Source organism: Equus quagga, chromosome 8 (assembly GCF_021613505.1).
Source record: "Equus quagga isolate Etosha38 chromosome 8, UCLA_HA_Equagga_1.0, whole genome shotgun sequence".
Lineage (NCBI taxonomy): Eukaryota > Metazoa > Chordata > Mammalia > Perissodactyla > Equidae > Equus > Equus quagga.
Window position 1 is genome coordinate 113,853,502 of NC_060274.1, and position 11,448 is coordinate 113,864,949.

Below are 11,448 nucleotides of genomic sequence, written 5' to 3' on the forward strand. Positions count from 1 at the left end.
TTGGTGTGAAAAATAGATTTTTTTTTTTACTGACTTAAGCACTTTCATGCATTATCTAATTTAATTCTCAAGACTTTGGAAAAATTAAAAAACACTTCCTTTTCACAGAAATGTGAGAACTCCAAGAGAAAAGAAATGCAAATATTGTCAGGGGTAGAAAGGAGAGGGAGCACTAAGTCCCCACTGGGCAGGGCAGTATGTCCTGCACATCTAGGAACCTAGAAGGAAGAGGAGGAACAGGAACCAGGAACCCCAAGGAGGTTTGAGGTTGAACCATGTGGAGTTTGAGGGGCCAATGGGTAAACGGGAAAGATGTCCACAGTTGGGAACAGATGCATCTGGAGCTTGAGTCACTGGAATCCAACCTCACCTGTGATATCATTCTGATGTCCCCTTCTTGGAGCCAATCCAATGAGTGGGCAAAAGAGAATGTCGAGGGACTTTTCTTTGAAATAGGTCAGGATGGAGAGCAGAGCCTCAAGAATGTAGGAGGGGACTGATGAATTCTTCTTGAATTTATAAGAGTCACTGCATTGTGAGAAATCCTGGGCACCCCAAGAGCCCCAACTACTTCACTCTTAGATGAGGAAGCCTTTGTTCATCTTTTTACTGGGCTCCCTACACCAAGCAGGTAAGGACCTGCTAAATTGCGGGAAAGCCCATCGCGCACCTTCCCTGTGGATAACCGCCCAACTCAAACCCACAGGAAGCAGAAGCACCAGCCCCCTCTTTGGGACTCATCAACCCTTCTCCCTCCTCTGATGTGTCTGATGGCCAGGTACCCTGTACCTCTTTCAGTTCTTGATAGGGAATTTGGAAGAAATCTTGTCTCACAGCGATGGTGACAAGAGAAGATAGAGGGAGAAAGGAAATAACCTGCCAAAGATGTAGGCACTCCTTAGCGGAGAATGGGAGAACTTCAGCACTGGCATAGCTCCTGGACATGACTTGCAAAGGAAGCACTGTGGAAAGTGCCCTTGACTTGATTTAGCAAAAGACCACGGTAGGAAGGAATATTCTCCTCTGGATGCTGCCTGCAGTCAGCCTGTCCTGGAAACAATGGGCCAACCCCGTATCAGCCTACACCTGTGGGGCTTGATTCAGATAACTGATAAGGAATAAATGGGTCTTAATTTTTCCTGTCCAGTCATTTCCTCTTAAGACAGGTCAGGCAGAAGCACACTGCAGGGAAGGTTTTCCATGTTCCTCTGCAACTCCAGGGCTGAGCACAGGCCTGGCACAGATTAGGTCAAAGCAGATTCACAGTGATGGGCCCCTCACTTGCATGGCTCCTTCTAAAGCCCAGCCCACTAGCCATACACCTTCATAAAATTTGCGAAAGTAAAAGGTTTCAGCCACAATTGTCTGTAACTACCGTCTCCTTCCACTGCCACCTCCCTAACTCCAACCCTTGCGCCAGATGGCATTTGAAAGGCCATGGACACTTTTTAAGATCTGGCTAAGGGGGAGTTGAGTCAGGATAAATTTAGTTTGAATGTAGTAGGATATATTTTGTGGTTTGAGACCACTAAACTACCCAGGTGTAGTTAATGCATTGCTAGCCATCTTGGAGTGTTCATGGTTTCTAGCAACACTCTACAGCCCACTGTGCCAGCTCATTCTATGTCATGAAGGTGCAGGACTAGAGGCCACATTATGGTATGAATGTGCCCCACAGCACCTGCCACTTGACACATGTGGGTGGTAGATGAGGAACAAGGTTTTTTTTGTTTTGTTTTGTTTTTAAAGATTTTATTTTTTTCTTTTTCTCCCCAAAGCCCCCCGGTACATAGTTGTATATTCTTCGTTGTGGGTCCTTCTAGTTGTGGCATGTGGGACACTGCCTCAGCGTGGTTTGATGAGCAGTGCCATGTCCGCGCCCAGGATTCGAACCAACGAAACACTGGGCCGCCTGCAGCGGAGCGCGCGAACTTAACCACTCGGCCACGGGGCCAGCCCCGAGAAACAAGGTTTTAATGTGTGCATTCAGAAGCTAGTCTGTGGCAAATTAGCCAACCAGCAGCTACGCCAAATTACTGGAGAAGGTCTGGTTCTCATTGATGTGCAGGCAAAATGGAAGTTTTCTCCTGTCGGGAATATGCTTATTAACGCAGCATATACAATGATAAACGCACCGTGCATTTATAAAACATTGATAGGAATCATGTGCCATAGAATTGGTCAGAATTCCTGTGTTTTGGGGCACAAAGCTATAGCAGTACTACAGTTTGCATGTGAAAGCATGATAATGAGTTCCAACTAGCAGTCATAACAAACAGATTTGGAGTGACTCCTGCTAGAGGAATGACTGAATTATGTTTCCTTCTCTCTGTGAAATGAAGAGGGGACTGAAGGGTATGCAACCATAAAATGTGACGAAAACTGTATTACAGGGGCTTATCAGAAAGTTAAAGAATAAAAAATACCTTGCTATGTTTTGAAATTTATGGTGTTTACCTGCTTTTAAAAATTTGTAATTTGTTTTGACTTTTTTTGAATTTAATACTGTTCTCTTCTGTACATGATATATGTTCATAATTTTGTGTTCTCTTCTTAAAGGGGACACCAAAAACTGTACAAGCTTTAATCTGAACAAAACCTGGGTCTGTCCTTGGACTGGATGCTAAATAAATGTGAGAGGGAGAAGATACAGGACTGACAGATGTGGGGTGAGGGAGGTGAGCAGGAAAGGTCTGGAGGACCCACAGAGAAGACTTTCCTGAGGAGGTGGTGACCCAAGGGAGCCACTGTGTGGTGTGCAATCCAGGTGGGGCCGGGGGTGGTAGTGGAGAAAGTGAAGACCGGATGTGTGGAAATGAGGAGGGAATGTTCCAAAGACATGTTTTCCAGGCTGCATTCACAGTTTTGTCCAGGCCAGCTCCAGAGCAATAGGACTCCATTTTACTCAGGCTAATTTTATGAGCCTACATATGAACAGAAAAGACTTGATGGTTTAAGGAAAAAAAGATAATTCCACTGATTATAACAATTGATTATCTCGATGACACTGTAAGGGAGCAGGACACATATTATCATGAGCCTCATCTGACAGATCCCAGAGCACATATCTGGTTCAGCGAATGTCTGCTCTATTGTCTACTCAGAACAGACATCGTCTTTCTCGCTTCATTTGGAAAGCTGCCCAAATGGGAATTGCCATATTTGTTGCCCTGGGGGGTCCAGGGCTGGGCATGTGGCTTAAACTGGGCCAATCAGAGCTCTCCCCTGGAATTTTAAAATGTGAGGACAGCCAGAGCGGTACTGACCTGCTTTTGAGGGGTTAGTGTGAGGCCTGCCAGCAGCCCTGTCTGTGGACACATGCAGGAAGCATGTCTGCGAGAATGAAGCACAGGCACTGGCAGAGTAATGAAGAGACAGTCTTGTCTTCAGACTAGGAAGGGACAGCCCCCTGCACTTAGCCTGATGCTCTAGAGGCCTCCACTCTGGCCTCCTCTGGGGAGGCGTCTGCAGGGCCAAGGGACCCACATCAAGTCTATGTGCCCCTCTTCTTTTAGTCCCAAGAATTCTCTGCTCAAATGGCCTTAAACCTCTTCCAGAGCCTGCTTGGGCCTCTTCCCCAGGTCTGTCCTGATGAAGGCTGACCATGATGCTGGTATACAAACCCCTAGGCCTGAAGGATGGCCAGGGGGCAGCTGTTTGGGGAATCCAGAGGTGGGAGGGGGTGTGGATGGAACTAGGGTGTTCAGGTTGAGGTGTCCGCATTCATGCATGTGAGACCATTTGTGATCTGGAGCAAAGCTTGTGGTGGGAAGAGAAGGGAGAAGCCCCCAGGCTTGGAGCCAGCCCTCCCCATGCTGTAAGTTTCCAAAGCAGAACTTGAAGGAATCAGAGAATTCTAATTCAAACCTGGCCTTCCAGGTGGGATGATCAGAACATATTTTCTTTAGGAGTTTGTAAGTTTGGTCTATAACTCTCTGATATTTAGACATGGAGTGTGTGGGTCTGCATTTGTACTCTTGCCCTGGGTCTCACAAATATTATGGGCAGACCTAAGTAGAGACAAGACAAGGAGAGCAAGTCCCAGTTGCATTGACTCCCTGGTTCAAGATGTTCCTGATGCAAAATGCGCCCTGCCTTTCTCTTGGCTTGATCTGATAAGTTAATAAAGAGCAAATTTTACCTCGGTTAATCTGGGTTTGTGTTACTTAATCAAGATTCCTAACTATTATGAAGAGTAAGTGTTGAATCTAGGACTTGAACCCAGGCTTGACTCCTGGCTCTGTGCTCCTTCTACCATGTCACACCAGCTTCCTAACTGCCTGTCCTGCCACAAGCCAAGCAAGACATGCCAATACCCTTGCAGGTAAAAGTCTGAACCCATGGGTAGGATTTTACTTACCTGACTCCGAAAAAGACTTGCAGGAGAGTACAGATGCCAGAGGCAAAGAAGATGGTGCTGATGAGGTAGCTCTGGGTCAGGGGGTCATGCTGCAGACACAGTTCCTTGGCCAGAATGAGCGGCACTGCCACGAGCCCCCCCAGGGCTGTAAGGAAGTGCTGTGGGCAGAGCAGAGAGAGTAGATGGGTGTGTAGATGCTGTGGCTTCCTGAACCACCCTCATTTCCATTCCCACTGCCAGAGCCAAGAGCTCCAACTCCAGTCTCAGAGGGAACCTGGCCATGAATGATAGGCACAGATCCAGACAAACAATAGAAACTAGGAAGGCCTGGCAGCAAGAAGCAGGGATCTAGCTACAGAGTCTGGGATTCCAGGGCAAACCCTGGGTAGGATCCAAGTGCTGGGAACAGATATCCTGGCTAAGAAACCAAAGTAGAAACAGAGCTTATGTGGACGTAACAAGAACCAAGGAGAGGGCCACAAGAATAAGAACAAGGCAAGAGGCTCATTATTAAAACAAGGCAGAAGGTGAGGGCAAGACCATTGACCAGGAAGGCCTGAGCACGTTCTCCAGGATAGATCATGTATTAAGTCCAAAAACAGCTTTAGCCAACTTAAGAAGATTGAAGTCATACCAAGTATCTTTTCCAACTAAAGTTGTATGAAACTGGGAATCAATAATGAGAGGAAAACTGAAAAATTCACAGATTTGTGGAAATTAAGCAACAGGCTTCTGAATGACCAATGAGTCAAAGAAGAAATTAAAAAATATCTTGAGACAAATGAAAATGCAAACGTAACATACCAAAACTTATGGCATGCAGCAAAAGCTGTTCTAAAAGGGAAGTTTATAGTAACCAATGCCTACATCAAGAAAGAAGAAAGCTCTTAAATAAACAATCTAACTTTACTCCTCAAGGAACTAGAAAAAGAAGAACAAACTAAGCCCAAAGTTAGCAGAAGAAAGGAAATAACAAAGATCAGAGCAGAAACAAGTGAAACAGAGACAAGAAAAACAATAGAAAAGATCAAAAAGATAAACCCTTAGCTAGACTAAGCAAAAAAAAAAAAAAAGACCCACAAAATCAGAAATGAAAGAGGAACCATTACAACTGATACAAGAGAAACACAAAGAACCATAAGACACTAGTATGAACAATTATACACCAACAAATTGAATAACCTAGAAGAAATGGATAACTTCCTAGAAACATATAACTTATGAAGACTGAATCATAAAGAAACAGAAAATGTGAACAGAGCAACAACAAGCAAGGATCTTGAATCAGTAATCCAAACCATCCCAACAAAGAAAATGCCAGGACCAGATGGTTTCACTGGTGAATTCCATGAAACACTGAAGAATAATTAACACCAATACTCAAACTCTTCCAAAAATTGAAGAGGAGGGGACACACCCAAACTCATTTTATGAGACCAGAATAACCCTGATACCAAAGCCAGATAAGGACACTACAAGAAAAGAACGATACAGACCAATATCCCTGATGAATAGAGATGCAAAAATTCTCATCAAAATAGTAGCAAGCTGAATTCAGCAGTACATTAAATGGATCATAGACCACGATCAAGTGGGATTCATCCCTGGAATGCAAAGATGGTTCAACATAGACAAATGAGTAAATATAATACAACATATTAATAAAATGAAAGATAAAAATCATATGATCATCTCAAAAGATGCAGAAAAAGCATTTGACAAGATTCAACATCTTTTCATGATAAAACATCTACAATATCCATTTTATTGGCTCATCATAATATTTTTAAAATGGTATGACATTGTTCTTATTTTATGGAAAAGTACAAAGAAGCAAATAAAAATGTGTATCACATCCCTGCAATCCCATATTGACCCGTCTGTAATAGTAAAGAAACACATCTATGAAATTAGAAAATTCATGCTGTAAAAGGTTACTCAATAAAAAAAAATGAAAGTTGAAAGCTACCCTGCCTTTCCTAGTTGCTCTTCCCAAGGCTAAATAGCTTTATTAGTTTCTTGTGAACCATTCAAAACATGTGAAGTTACTACATATACTTATTTCTACCATTTTATTTCTTTTTTGTTTGTTTTTAACACAAAAAAAGATCACACAATACACAGTTATCTACTGTGATTTTTCATTAACATATCTTGGGGAACATTCCCTAACTGCACAGTAAATATATCCTTCTCTTTTTCTTTTCTTTTTTTCTTTTTTTTTTTTTTTTTGAGGAAGATTAGCCCTGAGCTAAGATCTGCTGCCAATCCTCCTCTTTTTACTGAGGAAGAGTGGTCCTGAGCTGACATCCGTGCCCATCTTCCTCTACTTTCTATGTGGGACGCCTACCACAGCATGGCATGCCAAGCGGCGCCATGTCCACACCTGGGATCCAAACGGCGAAACCTGGGCCACCGAAGTGGAACATGCGAACTTAACTGCTGAACCACTGAGCCGGCCCCTATCCTTCTCTTTTTAACAGCTGCATATAAATGTTCTTTGTTAGGATGTGTCACAATTTATTTAACCTGTTCCCTGTGATGGATATTTTCATTGTTTCTAAGGTTTGTTTGTTTGTTGTGTGGTTTTGATTTTATTATTACCAATAATGTTACAAGAACTTCTTTGTACTGATCTGAACAAACCTTGTCAGCACATCCACAGAGAAGTTCTCAAGCATTGGGAACTGGGCGAAAGGGTATATGTGTTTTACATGTTGATGGAAATCACCAAATTGTCATCCAGAAAGATTGCAGCAAATAACACTCCAACGAAAGTGTTCAAGAGAGCTCGCTTCCCAAAATTCCCCAAGCATTGGTTAACAAATTTTTTAGTTGTTGCCAATCAAATAAATTAAAATTAGTTTCTTGAAAAAACAAACAATGGCCCAGTTGGTGTTCTTGATGTGACCTATCAGCCCAGCATGAGAGAGATTCCTAGCTAATTCCTCCCCCGCCCCCCAAACTCCTGGACAGAAAGAGAGACCAGAGGAGCTCTGAGCCCCCCTAGAGCTCAGTTACATGGAAGACAACAATATCAGCAAAAGAAGTTGTGGATCTTGACTAATTTGACCCGGGTGTGCACTGATGTAGCTTTTGAGGCAGAGCCTCTTTGGACCCAGTGTTTGCTGGGTGGCATTACCTGGATCCCCAAGAGGATGCAGAGATACCATGGTGGGACATCCAAGATGCCATAGGCCAGGTGGCTGCTGCTGGGACTCCCGGGCTGACCATCCTTCTTCTTGCCTCGGCCATCAACTTGGCAGCTGAACATGTTATCATCCTGCTGCTGAGAACAAGAGAAGGACACACGTGGGCATTTGCAAAGGAATCAAATGGACTTCCTGAGTTCAACCACGCAGATGGACAGCCTTCCAGAAGAAAGAGGCAAAGAGACAAGGATAACTGTTGGCCAGCTTGGGATTTCTAGGTCCAGACTCAAAAGAGCAGTGATTTTCTTTATTATACATCTGCACAGGGCCTCTGTGTGAATCTGGGGCCATGCAAGAGGAGTGGATGCCTTGCCCGAAGCCCTGGCAGAGAAGCAACTATGTGCAAGAAGGGATGGGGGCCAACTCCAAGGTCAGAAAATGGGCAGGTTTCCCTTCCACACAGTCAGGTAAATGGGGATCCTGGCCCCAGAGTGGTGTAGCTGCCCTCAGCTCTGGGCTCACATCTGCCAAAGCCCTCATCACAGGATGGTTACTATATGGACCGTTTCCTTATCCATCTCTTCTGCTGGGCTGTGAGTTCCTAGAATGCATTGATTGTGCCTTACTCTTCTTTGTTGTCCCAGCTTCTAGAGCAGTCATTGTGCTCAGTGTAGACTGAATGAATGGATGTCACACACAAATGTAAATGAGTGCAGTGCATACAGAATGCTCTGGGGTCAATAGCCGACTTACATTCCTACCAGTTTAACCAAAATTAACTTCAAATTATAAACTTTCCCCTCCAACTTATTGGCTGTATAGCTTACCAGGCTTGGGCACATTACTAATATTTCTAAGCCTCATTGTCTGATCTATAAAACAGAAATGTTGTAACATCTACTTCATAGATAGTTGACAAAATTAAATAGGAGTGTGAAGAAATGAGGAGATATTGGTCAAAGAATGTAAACAAATATTATAAGACAAATAAGAGCTAGGGATCTAATGCACAGCTTGGTGATTATAGCTAATAATATTATATTATATACTTGAAAGTTGTTAAGAGAGTGGATCTTAAATGTTTTCACTGAAAAAAAGAAATGGTCATTCAGTGATGTGAGGCTGTTGTTAGCTAATGCTATGGTGGGAATCATGTTGCAATATATACCTGTATCAAATCCACATGGTTTACACTGTAAACTTACACAGTATTATTTGTCAATTAAATCTGAATAAAGCTGGAAAAAATTAGTGTAAGAAGCACAAAGTCCAGTGCCTGGCACAGTGTAATTGCCCAATAATATTAGCTGTTAAAATTAAGATGAGCTTCCAGTCTTATGTTTCAAAGACTTTAAATTTGTGGTTAGGGCTGACATTTGAGCATCTGGCTGTGCGTGACGAGAGTATGAGAACAATGCCTCTGGTGTGGCCAGAAGGTGGCAAGCTCACCAGCATGAAAATCAGGCAGCCCTAGGTAATATGCCCCAGCGGGGTCCCAGGCCGTAGTCAGACGACAGAGGGCAGGGTCTGCACAGTGGCAGAGCCAGGGCTGCCCTGAGGGTGGTGTGGGCTTCTCACAGAGAAACTTCCAGAAAAGAACAGTAACACCCACCTCCATGCCTCAGCCCCCTTTACCTCAGCCAAGACTCAGAGGAAACTTCTGAACCAGGGCTGCATGATGACCCTCATGGGTGCTGAGCACTGCTACTCTATGGGATCCTTCTTCCACAAAAAATTTAATATTATATTTTGTGACTACGTTGGTATAAAGACAAATATTTTATTATATGTTGAAACACTTTCTTTGATCTAAAAGTTCTTTTCTTTCTTCTGCTTTTAAAAGAAGTAAAAACATTTTTGTGGACCGCTACAAGAATGATGGGCCCTGGGCACTGTGGCTGCGGTACATGACAGGTCAGCGGTCCTGTTCTGGAGAAGTGGAAGAAGGAGATGGGAGAGGAGTGGCTTTCTCCACTTACTTAGAAGTGGAGAGAAGCAAGAAACCCACCAGGTCAAGAACTGGGTGGTTGTCCCTACCACCTCCAGGACAGCACTGGTCCCTAGGGAACACTATCTTCTAAGAGAGGGTTTCTCGCACTAGCACTGTTGACACTTTGGACGAGGTGATTCTTTGTGTGTTGTGTGTATGCGTCGGGGGGTGGGGCTGGACTGTGCACTGTGGGATGTTAAGCAACACCTGTGGCCTCTCCCCACTAGATGCCTGTGGCACCTCCTCCCCTACACTTGTGACAACCAAAAATGTCTCTGGACATTGCAAATGTCCCCGAAGGGGAGGAGTGAGATCGCTCTCAGTTAACAACTGCTGTTTTGAGTATTTGCTAGTTCCCACTACAGAAGTCCTAACTAGGGACAGTGCTGCCTGTCATGGGGAGGTGGGGCGGGTAGTCCATCCCAGGTAGACGAGGTGGCAGAGACGTAGAATTCCACATTTCCTAGGTGGAGACTGAGGAACTCAGGCCTCCTCCATGAGGTTAGAGCATTAGCAAACACTGATCCTAATTCCTTCCCAGAGCCACCTGTGGGGCCCGCATCACTAGCCACAGAGCGGGCGTGGCTTAGCTCTCTGAGCCTCGGAACAGCCGGGGGAGCCCAGGGCTATGGTCAGGCTGCTGATGGTGGGCTGACTGATCCAGCCGCAGCCCAGCTCTGCAAAGTCATTTTCTTGCTGGGGTTCTGAACAGTGTTTGCTCATTAATCTTCCAACATTTAGGTCCTAAAAGATTAATGTAAGAGTTTTGCTTCTGCTCATCTGTTTAGCGATGGCTGGACGTATGCATCCCTCACCTGCTCCGGGAAGCCTTCCCTGACCTCGCCCAACCCCAGCCTCAGACTAAAGTAGCCCTTTCCTCCTCAGAGGCTCCTACAAAACCATGAGCACATTTACCCTGGCCCAAAACAGGCCTGAGTGCCCCGTGTTTCCTTGTCCAAAAGATCATCAAGTCCCATAAAGTCTCTATGGCCATCCCAGCGCATAGTTAGCACTCATACAACTCTCTGTTGACTGGTGAATTAGATGAATGAATGTATAAATTAATGACTATAGAGAGTTTTTCTCACTGATTTTCTTTTAAAGATTGGCCCAGAGCTAACATCTGTTGCCAATCTTTTCTTCTTCTTCTTCTTCTTCTTCTTCTTCTTCTATCCAAAACCCACCAGTACATAGCTGTATGTTCTAGTTGTAGGTCCTCCTAGTTCTGCTATGTGGGACACCGCCTCAGCCTGGCTTGAGGAGTGGTGCTAGGTCTGTGCCCAGGACCTGAACCAGCAAAACCCTCGGCCACCAAAGCAGAGCAAGTGAACTGAACCACTAGGCCATGGGGCCAGCCTTTGATTTTTTTTTTTAAGTAAATACCTAACTAACTGGTAGAACTCTTCTGAAACATCGTGCTTATCCTATCTAGACTTCTGAGAAGAAGGATGTATTGATGCTGCTTGGTACTTGGGTTGCTCAGGAAAGTTGTTTCTGCCGAAGGAGGTTAAGGCTGGGCCCAAGACAGACTGCAGGGTGCAGGAGGGAAGGAACTCTGGGCCCCTGAGCCCTTGTCACGAGGTTTTAGTGAATGTATGGAGGAATCAGTGAGGGCAACAGAGGAAAAACAGGTGGAGGAAAAGAGGAGAGGGAGAAGGAAAGAGAGATTGATCGATCAATCGATTGACGGATTCTGGGTAGGCTACACAGATCAATGGGGCATGCAGTTTGAAGCTGGGCTGACATGGTCTGTCAGCGCCCTGCTTGGAGGCCAAAGGCACATCACTTCACCTCTCCCAGCCCCAGTCTCCCCATCTCAATCTGCGATGGTTGTAAGGACACTTGAAGACTCCAGTGTGTGCAGTGTATGTGGCATCCTGCTGTGTGCGCCCATGCGTGAGCTCACAGGGCTGTGGCTGGTACAGCTGTGCGTGTTCTGCCAACAA

At 44.8% G+C, this 11,448-nt stretch overlaps 1 protein-coding gene across 4 annotated transcripts in view; it reads right to left on the minus strand.

The window, feature by feature from the left end:
* LOC124244034 (solute carrier family 23 member 1-like) overlaps positions 1 to 11,448 on the minus strand; it is a 53,740-nt gene that overhangs the window by 39,433 nt on the left and 2,859 nt on the right. The window contains exons 2-3 of one of the 4 annotated variants that reach the window (XM_046670238.1): positions 7,503 to 7,649; positions 4,361 to 4,518 (exon numbers count right to left, since the gene is read on the minus strand). In XM_046670238.1, the coding sequence (XP_046526194.1) occupies positions 4,361 to 4,518; positions 7,503 to 7,649 (305 nt within the window). The remainder of the gene's footprint in view (positions 1 to 4,360; positions 4,519 to 7,502; positions 7,650 to 11,448) is intronic. The other 3 variants (XM_046670239.1, XM_046670240.1, XM_046670241.1) reach the window with 3 other exon arrangements.